At 39.4% G+C, this 15,125-nt stretch overlaps 1 protein-coding gene across 1 annotated transcript in view; it reads left to right on the forward strand.

Annotated features, from left to right (window-relative positions):
- Positions 1 to 15,125, forward strand: part of LOC127583300 (low-density lipoprotein receptor-related protein 1-like) — a 1,307,163-nt gene that overhangs the window by 583,691 nt on the left and 708,347 nt on the right. Inside the window, exon 7 of the mRNA XM_052039177.1 lies at positions 13,213 to 13,375. Within this exon, the coding sequence (XP_051895137.1) occupies positions 13,213 to 13,375 (163 nt within the window). The remainder of the gene's footprint in view (positions 1 to 13,212; positions 13,376 to 15,125) is intronic.

The raw sequence follows: 15,125 nt of genomic DNA on the forward strand, positions 1-15,125 counted from the left end.
TGAAGCTTGCAGCTGCATATAAGAAAAGGAGATAGGCACATGTTAAATTCTTGGAGGATGAAAGTTAGCAACAACAATTTGCAGATTTCTCATATACTCCAGGCATCTGTTAGTACAATCAAACATTTGGACAAGGAACACAGAGATGAAGGGAGGCAAATAAAATTTGATACCCAAAATAGTCAAACAATAATTTAATAGCTTGTCATAAAGTCTATTCTGAAATCATATTTTGGAAATCACAATTTATGCAGTCACTACAAAGAGAAAACACCAGTTGTAGATTTCGATGAACTCCCAAATGCATATTGTGGAACTCTCATGCAATCTTACGGATTAACATTTCTGATTGGTTATAAGTGCAAATTGGGTTAATTTTTGAACAAATACCGTTTTGTTGGATTGGCAATTTCTCAATTTGTGGAGTATCTGATAAGTTATCTAATAATCCAAATACTTAATTAGCCTCTTCATTATAATAAATAGCATTTATCCCAGCAGCGTATCAGTTCTTCAGCAGGAACTTACACAACATACCAATAATAACTGGAGAGCCTCTGCTTTCCCTGAGGTTCCTTTCTTTTAAACAACTGGATCTTTTCCTTGTGTTCTGCAGATTCTCAACAATAATGTCCAAGATAATCACGATATTCTAACATATTTATTAGAAACAATTATTATTAATGGCACAAAAAGACCCAAAAGGAATGTTGCAGCTATTATGCTTATACTTATTGGAAAAGTTTAATCTGTTAAATCCTAAAAGGAAAGCAGGCATGGCAGTGTAGCGGTTAACGTAACGCTATTACAGCGCCAGCAACCCGGGTTCAATTCCTGCCGCTGTCTGTAAGGAGTTTGTATGTTCTCCCTGTGTCTGCGTGGGTTTCCTCCAGATGCTCCGGTTTCCTCCCACATTCCAAAGACTTACGGGTTAGGAAGTTGTGGGTGTGCTATGTTGGCGCTGGAAGCGTGGTGACACTTGCGGGCTGCCCCCAGAACACTCTATGCAAAAGATGCATTTCACCGTGTGTTTCGATGTACATGTGACTAATAAATAAAAATGTATAAAATCTATAAAATCCATAATCTTTTGAACAGGAAAAGGCTACAATGCTAAACAACATTTCTCTTTCCTGCCTTTTCACCACTCCCCTGCTTTTTTTTACAGTAAAGATCAAGCTACTTCTTAAAACCACATAAATGAGTACCCTCCTGTAATCCACACTAAATCACAATTCATCTTAAAAGGAAATGCTGCACTGTCAGACACATCCTCAGACTTGAACTTCTATATTCTTGTAGTTGAAATAGATTATCTAGTTACAAAGGGAATTTTCAAAAAGAGGCAGGAAATTCTACCAGTATCCTGGCAAATATTTCAACTCACCCAGCACCATTACCACAGAGAAACAGAATTATTAACCATAAGTTTCATTATTGTTTGTCATACTTTGCAATCTGCAAATAACTATTCCTTGCCTACACATTATTATTGTATTATAGCGTTATTTTGTGAAGTGCATGGAATTAGGAACTTCAAAAATAAAGTAGACCACTCAGCCCAGTGTGTTAGTTCCATCTTTCAAAGAAATCATGACTAATCTCCATACTTCATGAGGGAATTGAAGAGAATCAGAATCAGGTTTATTATCGCTGACATATGTCATGAAATTAGTTGTTTTGCGGCAGCAATACAGTGCAAGACATAAAGACAAAAAATTACTATAGGTTAAAAAAATAAATAAACAGTGCAAAAGAGGAATAATGAGGCAGTGTTCATGGGTTCTTGGACCATTCAGTTATCTGATGGCGGAGGGGAAGGAACAGTTCCTGAAACATTGAGTGTGGATCTTCAGGCTCCTGTGCCATAGAACCATAGAACAGTACAGCACAATACAGGCCCTTCAGCCCACCATGTTGTGCCGACCTTTAAACCAGGCCTAAGACTATCTAACACCTTCCTCCCACATATCCCCCTATTTTAAATTCCTCCATATGCTTATCTAACAATCACTTGAATTTAACCAACATACTTGCCTCCACCACCACCCCAAGCAGGGCATTCCATGCCCCAACCACTCTCTGGGTAAAAAATTCTCCCTCTGATATCTCCTTTGAACTTCCCACCCATTACTTTAAAGCCATGCCCTCTTGTATTGAGCATTGGTGCCCTGAGAAAGAGGCGCTGGCTGTCCACTCTATCTATTCCTCTTAATATTTTGTACACCTCTATCATGTCTCCTCTCATCCTCCTTCTCTCCAAAGAGTAAGACCCCAGCTCCCTTAGTCTCTCCTCATAATCCATACTCTCCAAACCAGGCAAAATCCTGGTAAATCTCCTCTGCACCCTTTCCAATGCTTCCATATCCTTCCTATAATGAGGCATCCAGAACTGGACACAGTACTCCAAGTGTGGTCTAACCAGAGTTTTGTAGAGCTGCATCATTACCTCGCGGCTCTTAAACTCAATCCCATGATTTATGAAAGCTACCATCCCATAAGCTTTCTTAACTACCCTATCCACCTGTGAGGCAACTTTCAGAGATCTTTGGATATGAACCCCCAGATCCCTCTGCTCCTCCACACTACCCAGAATCCTGCCATTAACCTTGTATTCCGCCTTGGAGTTTGTCCTTCCAAAGTGTACTGTACCACCTCACACTTCTCCGGAATGAACTCCATCTGCCAATTCTCAACCCAGCTCTGCATCCTATCAATATCCCTCTGCAATCTTTGACAGCCCTCCACACTATCCACAACACCACCGACCTTTGTGTCATCTGCAAACTTGCTAACCCACCCTTCTACCTCCTCATCCAAGTCATTAATAAATATCGCGAAAAGTAGAGGTCCCAGAACCAATTCTTGTGGGACACCACTAGTCACAGCCCTCCAATCTGAATGCACTCCCTCCACCACAACTCTCTGCTTTCTACAGGCAAGCCAATTTTGAATCCACACAGCCAAGCCTCCTTGGATCCCATGTCACAAGATCACAAGATCACAAGACAAGGGAGCAGAAGCAGGCCATTTGGCCCATTGAGTCTGCTCCAAGGAAAGGGAAATAGAAATGAGAAATGGGGAATGGGGGAAGAAGAAGAAGAAAAAAAAGAAGCCTACCATGTGGAACCTTGTCAAATGCCTTACTAAAATCCACGTAGACCACATCTACTGCACTACCCTCATCAATCCGCCTGGTCACCTTCTCAAAGAATCCTATCAGGCTTGTGAGACATGATCTTCCCTTCACAAAGCCATGCTGGCTGTCCTTAATCAGTCCATGATTCTCTAAATGCCCATAGATCCTATCTCTAAGAATCCTTTCCAACAGCTTACCCACCACAGACGTAATGCTCACTGGTCTGTAATTCCCTGGACTATCCCTACTACCTTTTTTGAATCGGGGACAACATTTGCCACCTTCCATTCCTCTGGTACCATTCCCGTGGACAACGAGGACTCAAAGATCCTAGCCAACAGTTCAGCAATCTCCTCCATCACCTCATGGAGCAGCCTGGAGAATATTCCATCAGGCCCCGGGGACTTATCTGTCCTAATATTTTCTAACAGCTCCAACACATCCTCTCTCTTGATATCTACATGCTCTAGTACATTAACCTTACCAACACTGTCCTCAACATCATCAAGGCCCCTCTCCTTGGTGAATACTGAAGAGAAGTATTCATTGAGAACCTCACCCACTTCCACAGCTTCCAGGCACATCTTCCCACCTTTGTCTCTAATTGGTTCTACCTCTACTCTCACCATCCTTCTGCTCTTCACATAAGTGAAAAAAGCCTTGGGATTTTCCTTAACCCTACTTGCCAAGGACTTTTCATGTCCCCTTCTTGCTCTCCTCAGCCCCTTCTTAAGCTCCTTCCTTGCTACCCTATATTCCTCATGAGCCCTATCTGATCCTTGCTGCCTACACCTTATGTATGCTGCCTTCTTCCTCCTAATTAGTTGTTCCACCTCTCTTGTCACCCATGGTTCCTTCACCCTGCCATTCTTTCTCTGCCTCACCGGGACAAATTTATCCCTAACATCCTGCAAGAGATCTCTGAACAACGACCACATCCCCATGGTACATTTCCCTTCAAAAATGTCATCCCAATTTACTCTCGTAAGTTCTAGCCTTATAGCTTCATAATTTGTCCTTTCCCAATTATATATCTTCCTGTCCTCTCTGCTCCTATCCTTGTCCATGACAATGTTAAAGGTTAGGGAGCGGTTGTCACTGTCCCCCAAGTGCTCACCCACCGAGAGATCTGTCACCTGACCCGGTTCATTACCTAATACTCGATCTAATATGGCATTCCCTCTGGTTGGCCTGTCAACATACTGTGACAGGAATCCGTCCTGGACACACTTGACAAACTCTGCCCCGTCTAAACCTTTGGTACTAAGCAGGTGCCAATCAATATTTGGGAAGTTAAATCTCCCATGATACCAACCCTGTTATTCTTGCACCTTTCCAAAATCTGCCTCCCAATCCGCTCCTTAGTATACCTGCTGCTACCTGGGGGCCTATAGAATACTCCCAGTATAGTAACTGCTCCTTTCTTGTTCCTAACTTACACTCATACTGACTCTAGAGAGGATCCTTCTACATTATCCACCCTTTCTGCAGCTGTAATAGTATCCCTGACCAGTAACGCCACCTGTCCTCCTCTCCCCCCCCCCAACACCCCCCCCCCCCCCCCGATGATAGTAATGTGAAGAGGGCATGTCCTGGATGGTGAGGGTCCTTAATGATGGATGTCGCCTTCTTGAGGCACTGCTTCTTGAAGATGTCCTCAATGGTGGGGAGGGTTGTGCCCGTGATGGATAGCTGGGTCTACAACCCTCTTCAGCCTCTTTTCATACTGCATATTGGAGCCTCCTTACCAGGTGGTGATTCAACCAGTCAGAATGCTTTCCACCCATACATCTGTAGAAATTTGCAAGAGTCTTTGGTGACATACCAATCTTCTCAAACTTCTAATGAAATTGAGCCACTGCCGTGCTTTCTTTGTGATTGCATCAATGTTTTGGGCCCAAGATAGATTACTAATTTGTTTATAATTTGAAGTTCTGATGCCAATATTCACACTTGTGTCAAACAAATAAATCAGGCAGGAATCACAATGAATTTTGACACACTTTTAGAATAGTTTCTTAGTTGCAGTTAACCTTATGTAAGCATTAAGTGATATACATGAAAATTGCAGACAATTGATCGGCTCAACCATGAGGTGTATTCCTTGAGCTTTAATTGTGTGGGTGAACAAACTACCTGTCATCAAACTGTACAGTGAGCAAAGTTGTATGGCATGGCTCTCGTCTCAGAACTGGCTCTTGATCTGGTAGTGCTTATATCAATAGAAAAGCAATGGCTCTTTGCTGAGCTGTTTATGAATCCATTCTGTTCTTGAACCAGCCCAGAGACAATCTTTAAGCAAAGTTTCAGTGTTTTAGTTTCTTTGCAACAACAGATATTACAAAATGCCCAAGTAACTAATTTGACCCAGAGCAGGTGATGTGTTTTGAATTTTGTTAGCTTGACCTTGAGAGTTGAAGCAGTTTGAGAATGAACTTGTCTTGACTGTTTTGCCACACTTGCTTGCTAAGATTCACAGTCATTATTCATAAAGCACGACAGATAGTTTGGTCAAGCTGCTCACAATTTCAGTACTCCAAGGTGTACAATAAATTCTAAACTTTAAAAGCTTTCTTTGTGCTTTATTCCACATTTACAAACATATTATTAATTTCTTATTTTTTTAATTGAATTATCCTCCAAATGGATACATTATACTTGAAGTTTGATGTCAATGTGAGGTTCATGCAATGTGGTTAAAATCACAATTAATGGAAATAATTATGTTCTGATTGGTCGTGGACCTGGTGGTATGTAAGATCAAAAGCAAATTTGGGCTATAGATTCTTGGAGAATGAAAGGAAGTAGCTCGGATGATAAACAGACATCAATTTGCATTTACTTAGCATCCTGTCACAGTCCCTGGACCTCCTAAAAATGTTTTGCAGCACATTTGGTACTTTTGAAGTGTGGCTACTGTTGTAATGTAGCAAATGTATAAGATAAAACATTGAGATTATTAAAAAATGTGCAACAGATGATTATGATGGATGTGCTTCATGTTATGGAAGAACAGAATCAGGTCAATCAAAGAAGAGTACAAGATTAATTGTACAAGATTTAGAACAGAAGTCCAGAAGAAATTCCTTACATAGTTAGAAGTGAGCTGTAATCACTTCCAAGCAGAACACTGATGAAGAAACCATACTCTACAATGGACATTATGAAAGTGGGTTGAAGGGATATGGTAAAAGGATTAGTAATGGTAATTTCAACTATATATTGACATGGAGGGTAAACAACAGCTCAGATTGGTTGAGCCTAGGGGCTTGTTTCTGAATTGTTATAGATTTTCATGTCTAACTAACACAGTACATCTGGGGATTGAACTGGGTATCTGCCTGGCTCAGGGATGGTTTTTGCAATGCATTAACTGATCTCTCTGTCCAGAAGCATGTATATTTATGTTTGGGTGTATATGTAAATCTTTGTATGAATATGTGCATTTGGACAAAATACAACATAAAACAATTACTTGGAAATGATGTATTTTACAAACATTTGAAACTCGAATTAAAATCAGTGCACCAATTCGTTTTTCTGAGATAGTAACACATGTTTGACTTTATTATTGCTTCTCACACTGTCACTTCTAAGTGTCAATCATTTTGTTTTGCCAGGGGCAATAAGTGGCTTTGGGAATGCTGTGTGCTGAAGTTGGCTCTTTGATACCCAGCAATTCAGTGAACAACAAATTAATATAAACAGAGAGGCAATAACTTATTTTCTTACGTAGAGTGGTTTCTGTGCAAAGGGACTCATTTTATTTCAATATGTTCCAGAGAAATTCAGTTATGCTGCATATCTTGCTGAGTTGACAGGTTATTAACATCCTCTCACCATTTTTTAATGAACAGTTTGTTGATCTGCAGTAAAGTGACTGATGTTACAAGCATAAAAATAAAATCTAAAGGAATATGAAAGAGCTCATAAATAGTTTTAATAATTACCAGCATTACCAAATATAAACCATTCTCACATCATAGAAATGTAGCCTTCAGTGTCCTGATCCAATTAATTCACCTTCAAACAGATTGAAATGGAACTTTCAAAATCAGCGGGTAATTATCACATGAGAGGAAGAGAAGATAGCATTGGTTAGATCTGCAAAAGCTTCTCCTGCATCCTCCTGAACTCCCATATCCATTTCATAAATAAAAGGCACTCACTTCACCTGATATGAACAAACACAAGCAGCCATTTCTGCCCCTTAAGCCTGGGCACTATTCATTGAGATCATGCCTGATCTGTACCCTGTCTTGGCTCAAATCCCTTAATACTTTATATTGACAAAAATATATTGAGCTCAAATTTAGAAGTTTTACTTGAACTAAGATCTGTTTTGTTATTTATTAATTAAGCTAGGATCTCATTTAGCTTAATTTTGCTTAAATTTGTTAATTTAGCAAGGGTTTATCACACTTTGTGTGAAGAAAAGTTTCCCAACACCTCTTCTGAATTGCCCCAATTTGATTTTAAGGTTTTTTTGTTCATACTCTTTGACTTTCCCATCAGCAAAATTTGTTTCCTTGTCAATCTTATCAACTGGTTTCAAATCCTTAAAGTCTCAATCATAGCACCCCTTGATCTTCTATTTCCCTATAAAATTGAAAGCAATACTTCGCCTTCAGTTCCATAAGATTCAATCTCTGTTAATCAACTCTTAAGTTTATTGACAACATAAGAAGTAATAAAACACCAGCTCAACCTGATTATCTCCACTTCCCTCTATTAAGGTCATATAATTCTCAGTTCATTCACTCGGTTTTCAGTCATGATAAATTATAGTTTTATGCAAGTGCAAATAATGTATTTGGAGATTGTCATCTAATTGAATATGCTTGTCACAAAGCAGCTTTGGCTTGAAGAAATGTTAAATCTCTAATTAAGACTGAGTTCGCTGGAATACTTCACTTCAGACTTAAATGTTAGTACTTCTCTCCATGACATACACATCTTTGAGTATGCACAATTGTGTATTCCCTTTTGTTATTTGGGCAGCAGAAGCAGTTTCTGTAAAAATCTACCGGCATGAAGGTCACAATGTCACAAAATTCTTTAGAGTTTAGGCAACAATTAAAAGTGATCAATTTAAAAATAGAATAGAATTGGTAAATTGGTTTATTATTGTCACAGGTACTGAGGTACAGTGAAAAACTTGCCTTGCATACCATTCATACAGATCAATTCATTACACAGTGCATTGAGGTAGTACAAGGTAAAACAACAACAGAATGCAGAATCAAGTGTTACACTTAAAGAGAAAGTGCCGTGCAGGTAGACAATAAGGTGCAAGATCATAATGAGGTAGATTGTGGGGTCAAGAGTCCATTTTATCATACTAGGGAACCATTCAATAGTCTTAGAACAGCAGGACAAAAGCTGTCCTTGAGCTTGGTGGTATGTGCTTTCTGGCTTTTGTATCTTCTGCCCGATGAGAGGGGGGAGAAGAGAATGTCCAGGGTGGGAGGGGTCTTTGACTATGCTGGCTGCTTTACTGAAGCAGCAAGAAGTGTAGACAGAGTCCATGGAGGGGAGGCTGCTTTCTGTGATGTGCTGAGCTGCGTCCACAACTCTCAGCAGTTTCTTGTGGTCGCAGACAGAGCAGTTGCCATACCAAGCCGTGATGCATGCGGAAAGAATGATTTTTATGGTGCATCAGTAAAAATTGGTGAGGTTCAATGGGAACATGCGAAATTTCTTTAGCCACATGAGGAAGTAGAGGTGCTGGTGAGCTTTCTTGGCCATGGTGTCTACATGGTTGGACCAGGACAGGCACTTGGTATGTTCACTCCTCGGAACTTGAAGCTATCAACCCTTGCAGCCTCAGCACTGTTGATGTAGACAGGAGCATGTGCACTGCCCCCCCTTCCTGAAGTCAATGACCAGTTCTTTTGTTTTTCTGACACTGAGGGAAAGGTATATAAAATATTGAGAGGAATAGATAGAGTAGACAGCCAGCGCCTCCTTCCCAGGGCACCAATGCTCAAGACGAGAGGGCATGGCTTTAAGGTTATGAGTGGGAGGTTCAGGGGAGATGTCAGGGGGAGGTTTTTCACCCAGAGAGTGGTTAGTGCATGGAATGCACTACCTGGGGTGGTGGTGGAGGCAGATACATTGGACAAGTTCAAGAGTTTGTTGGATAAGCACGTGGAGGAACGTGAGATAGAGGGATATGCGGGAGGAAAGAGTTAGATAGTGTGAGGGTGGTTTGATGGACGGCACAACATGGTGGGCCGAAGGGCCTGTTTTGTGCTGTATGGTTCTATGGTTCTATGGTTGTTGTCATGACACAATGTCACTCTCTTTCGCTTTCCTGTGCTCTGACTCATCGTTATTTGAGATACGGCTCACCACTGTGGCATCATCTGTATAAGAATAGTTGGTCTAAGTATAATAGACATTCGTGTGTCTATTCCAAACACATTCTTAATGATTGAAGAAACCCTATCGATAAACTTCTGAAAATGGTAAAATTCCAACACAAATCGATAATTCAATGTGACATTTTCTTGAATCTGGACAGAACTTCAATGTTTGGCTCCAGAATCATAAATGTTCAATGTGAACTTAATGTGGTTTTCTCAGCAGAAGGAAAAAGTGATGAATAGGGGCTAGGCCATGTGAATTAGAAAGCATTCTGCCAGTTCACTGTTTACAGGTTGCTATGATTCAGGTTCATGCACCATGCAAAATATCAAATAAGCCATTTAAAATACATAGCAGAGATTCTGACTTGGAATTGTTGTTAAGTATTTACCTCTATCATTCAGATAACTCGGATGCACAGACGGAAATGGATTTTCGGACAATTTCCATTTTATTTAAGCAGTTGCTTTTAACAACTGATATAAATCTGCTCACTGTTTCTATAAATAAACATAGTAACTTCATGGAGTTTTGATAAAATATGAAATTCAGAGTTTTGCCAGGCATTAAAAATCATAAAACTACAATGACTTATTTTAGGCCTCTTCCTTTACTCAAATCACACGAATGTGAGAATAGTTCCAGATATGTGTTTCTAGAGAGGGAATTAGAATTAAAAAAAACAATGTTAGCTTTGTTGAAATAAAGAATGGAAAATTGTAAAAAAAATATTGCAGTAATAGGATGAAGCATTACAGGCTTGGATTCATCCTGGGTCATATTTGCTGGATCAGTACCCCAGCCTAGAATTGCCATCTATTTATCCCTCCCTGTCTTCTATCTTGCTGGCCCAAAATATTCCAGATTCTACCTGTGCGGCTTGACTGACAGCAAGGACATAATTATTGCAATTTTCGTTCACCTCCAAATCTCACTTGAAAGAACATCTCAAGGTTGGAAGCCCTGCCTCCAGGTTCCTCCGAAAGTTTTGACAGCTTGTGAAACTTCACTCATAGTTTTGGCAGCTGTTACAATTCTGAGTTCATTTTATTTTTATCTGATTCTGACATTGGATTTGAAATTAAAACGTTGTTAAAATGTTCACAAAAATAAGAAAGAATATTTTAAAAATCAAACTAATGCAAATAATTTTTTTTTGCTTTCTTTCCTTTTTCCCTAATTCACAGCTACGAACTTCTGCACACGAACTCTATGTGCAGTTAAGCAGTGGGACTATTGGGCAGATCCCGTGTTCCAAACCTATCAAGGTCTAAGACTTTTGCTTTGGACAGTTCACGTGAGGAAGTTCCTGACATACAGTACTATCATCTAAGTGAATAAATGTCTCCATTTCCATTTGGAACTCTCAGCATTAGCTGGCCAAATCCAACCAATTATAATTTGAACTGAATCATTATGTTCACTCAAACTCATAAATATCTTTCTGCATGTTAAGGGACCAAAAATCCTTTCATCACAGTTCCTTTTTTAAAAGTATTCAGACAAGTAACATACTTGACAATCTCTTCCTGGATTAACCTAAAGAGAAGCTCTTTTTACCCTGAAAACTTGGATGATTTATAAGTGTTTCAGTAAGGAACATTGACTCTGGTACCTATTGCATTCTGGTGGGCTCACCCTTACACTTAGAACATAATTATTGCAATTCTTCACCACCTGTGTAGCCTGCTTGTATGAACATCTGGTAGTAGAAGGTAGCAGCTGCAGTTGAAAATTAAAGCAATAAGTTACCCTTTAAAAGTCAGATTGTCTTTTCAGTCTTTAACAAGTAATTGTTCTTGAGATCATGTCCTGTGAGAAAAAAATATGTGGTTTATAAACCTATTTTCATGCTGCATAATCTGAAGGAAAATTTCAGTGATCACTTTATGACTTCACAAAATATTCTCAGGTGTTTCCATAACCCTCTTCTATGATCAAAGCATATGGCAAGATATCTATTCATTGTTAATATATATGTTTCTGTTTATTTTGTTGGTATAACATGAATCAAATACTTTTCTTGGATAGTGCGGCACAGGGAAACAATTGTTAAAGCTGCTTCCTCATAGTACCAGGGAATCGGTTCAATCCTGACCTTGGGTCTGTGTGGAGTCTGCAAGCTCTTCTCTGACTGCATGGGTTTCTTCCAGATGCTCTGGTTTCCTCCCACATCCAAAGATGTGAAGGTTATTAGGTCACATTTAAATTGTCCCCAGTGTGTAAGTGAGTAGTAGATTCTGGGGGAAGTTGATGAGAATGTGGGAAGAATAAAAACTGGGATTAATGTGGGATTAGTGAATGGATGGTAGATGGTCAACGTGGATTTGGTGGGCCGAAGGGTCTGATTCTGTGCTGCCGCTCTATGACTTCATGATTCATAGCAAAAACACAGATAAAATATTACCACTTCATTTCTTTTCAAAGAAATATCTGTCAGGAAATGAACCACTTGTTAGGCACAGGCCAAGAACTTGTAAAAACTTAATGATTGAGACGAGATGCAATGAAGTTTTATTTTTCAACACCTACATTGTATGGCTACCAACTTTGCCAGGAAGTAAAACATCATCAATCCTCTCTGGCTGAGGTCAGATAAAAATAAATGAACAATGGCTAATGTCTAGTCAAGAGCATTGTTTGGAAAAATATGAAATTTTCATGTGGACCACATGTTTCATGAATTGGGTATCACACCAAAACTATACGTAAATGTTACAGAAGTGTCTACATCTTGACCATCGTGAAAATCTGACTAGTTTGTTGTCTTTTTTTCTCCTATTTTCTATGTCATTCTCTTAATTTTTTTGCTCTTTTTTTCTATTTTCTGTAAATTTCCTTTGCCTCCAGTATCTTCACAATGTTTTCCCTCCTGCGAGAGTGATTACAGTGGGAATAGCTTTCTGACATTCATACTGGAAAAAATGGTCCTCTTTAGAGTCAACGTTTTCAAAGAGGGATTCCATTTCACTGTTCAAGATAGAATGACAGCCCTGTTTCTCCATCTTCTCACTCCTTAATGTGTGGAAGCAAGAATATTTCTGGAAATTAGCAAGCAAAATAAATAGAAATCCTCAACTGATAACAAAAATAATCATCTCTTACTTAAAGATTCCTGCCAAATCGAAGAGATTTGTATTCTTGCCACTTATTTAAAAATAACACTTTTGGAATAAAAATTAATACTATTAGAATCTAACATGGTAAACAAAGGAAACACTGAAGACAGAAAGAACCAAAGGTAATAAAGAGGCTCCTCGCCTCCTCTGATTTTCATGTCTTGCATTTTTCTAACAAAACCAAAGGTTAATCCACTGACAAGTTCAAAAAAATCCTTAAAGGTTTTAAAATTGAATTGTTTAAATTTCCATGTTAACTGAAAGAGTATTTATGGAAGTGTGCTTCTCCATGAAAATTGGATGTTAGATTCTTTACAAATTTTTATTACTTTTTGAACTTGTATGTTTTCAGCACTCGAAAACCAGACACTGAATAATGAACAAAGATCAAAGCTCTGTATTGCTGATGGAGAGGATTACACACTTTATAGAAAAAATTCTTTAGCTCGGTTACCTGAAGATCAGCCAAGATACTAAAATAAATTTGCGGGCATGAAAGGATATAAAACCTTTCTTGCACAGCAGTCAACCAACCACTAAATTGTCCTGTGTTTTTGATTTAATGCATTACTTTTCCTTTGGCAGATGTCGAACAAATGTCTTTAGACTGGCTTACTGGAAACTATTACTTTACGGATGATGTCAGTGACCGAATATTTGTGTGCAATCAAAATGGGGTTACTTGCATTACTCTACTAGATCTGGAGCTGCACAATCCCAAAGGGATTGCCCTCGACCCAGCCATGGGGTAAGATTATTTACTTATATTCCATACAATTTCCTGAAGGCAGCTTGAGACATCAGTAAGATCAATCTCCACGCAATTCTGCATGTATATTAAACATAAAATCAGGATTTGTCTCTTGTATTTCTATTGAACTTTATATCAAAGTAATCATCAGGTTATTGACGAGTAAGAATCTGTTGACCATTGTACCATCTTTGATGGATGTATGCGATGAATTCTGAGCATACTTTACTTCATTTTAACAGTGAAGCATGTTTAATGGGCACCATACATATTTCATGCAGCCAATAAAAGGATATGGCAGGTCGATAGGGAAAATCATCGGGCTAATTTCTTAGCACGCTGAGAGCTGGGGGTATGGACATTGTCTACTAGTGTGTGGGAGACCATCTTATGTTTGGGTTTCCCAGCCATAAGCTTAAGTAGGCAGGATGATGAAGTGGGAGAGTGATTTTGAACTCCAGTGTTTAATGGGACAAATGATGGAACTTGGAACACAAAAGGATTTGGCAGAATGGAGCCCAGATACGATGCCTCCCTGAATATTCCATTTGAGTCTAGGGGAGATAACATTCCTTTCTGAAGGGAGGAAGGAGTTTGCAGGCAAAATCAGGGGCAAAGGCAAGAACTTGTCACTGAGGTCGGCAACAGGAGAATGGTGCTTTGCTTTATGGATTGAATGGTATAAACAGGTTGAATGGCGTTAGCAAAATGATGAGTTCAGTTTCACATGGGTAACTCACTTAATCCCCTTATTCTGCCTTTTCAAACACTTCAATGCATTGCTCCTCATACCAACTATCTTTGCTTGTAAAGATTACATTTTTTCACATAGCCTGAAGATCTCCCACCAGTAACACTAATCCTGAAAATGCCTCTGGCAGAAGAATCCAGTGGTAAAGTATGTGAGGCAGCACTGGTAAAAGAGCGAACTGGTAAAGTGACAGTGGTGATAAATTGCGGCCTGTAGATCTACAGGTGGCCTGTTGAAAGCAGTTTGGTAGCAGATTCCCAAAGAACCATCAGTTCCCTTTGCTTAACAGAGGACCATTTCTCCCCACTCAGACATGTTCCCAGACTACTATGTTCCTGCAGTTTAAAAACATTTCTGAAGGCTGTACAAAAAAAGACTACAAATAAGTTAATATTTCTTCTGAACTGACATAAATGAACAATCAGATTTCCAGGTTGGAAATGTTAAATGTTAGAGGGCATAGATTCAAGGTGAGAGGGGGGAAATTGAAAGGAGATTTACGAGGCAAGTATTTTATACAAAGTGCGGTAGGTGCCTGGAACAAGTGGTAGAAACAGACACAACACCAATGTTTAAGAGGTATTTAGACAGACACATGAACAGGCAGGGAATAGAGGGATACAGACCACGTGCAGGCAGATGGGATTAGTTAGTCCGGCGCCGTGGTCGGTGCAGACATAGTGGGACAAAGGGCCTGTTTCTGTTATTTACTGTTCCATGTCCTACATTCTACACATAGCCCTGTAGCACAGTAGAACCAGATATACAAACTAGGAAAAACATGCATCAAAAAATAATTTCATCTCTCAAAAGGGGTATTGAAGTTTTACTGCAAGCACCTTAAAGATCTCATCAGTGTAATCCTGCTGCAAAGGTGTTCAATGATAAAATTATGACAATTTGATGTCAGTTTGTAGCCAATAGCAAAGCAGACGCAATTCATAGCTGTTCTGACTTTATCACAAAATCGACCAGATACTGTAGCATATCTGGAGA

This window comes from Pristis pectinata, chromosome 1 (assembly GCF_009764475.1).
Source record: "Pristis pectinata isolate sPriPec2 chromosome 1, sPriPec2.1.pri, whole genome shotgun sequence".
Taxonomy (NCBI): domain Eukaryota; kingdom Metazoa; phylum Chordata; class Chondrichthyes; order Rhinopristiformes; family Pristidae; genus Pristis; species Pristis pectinata.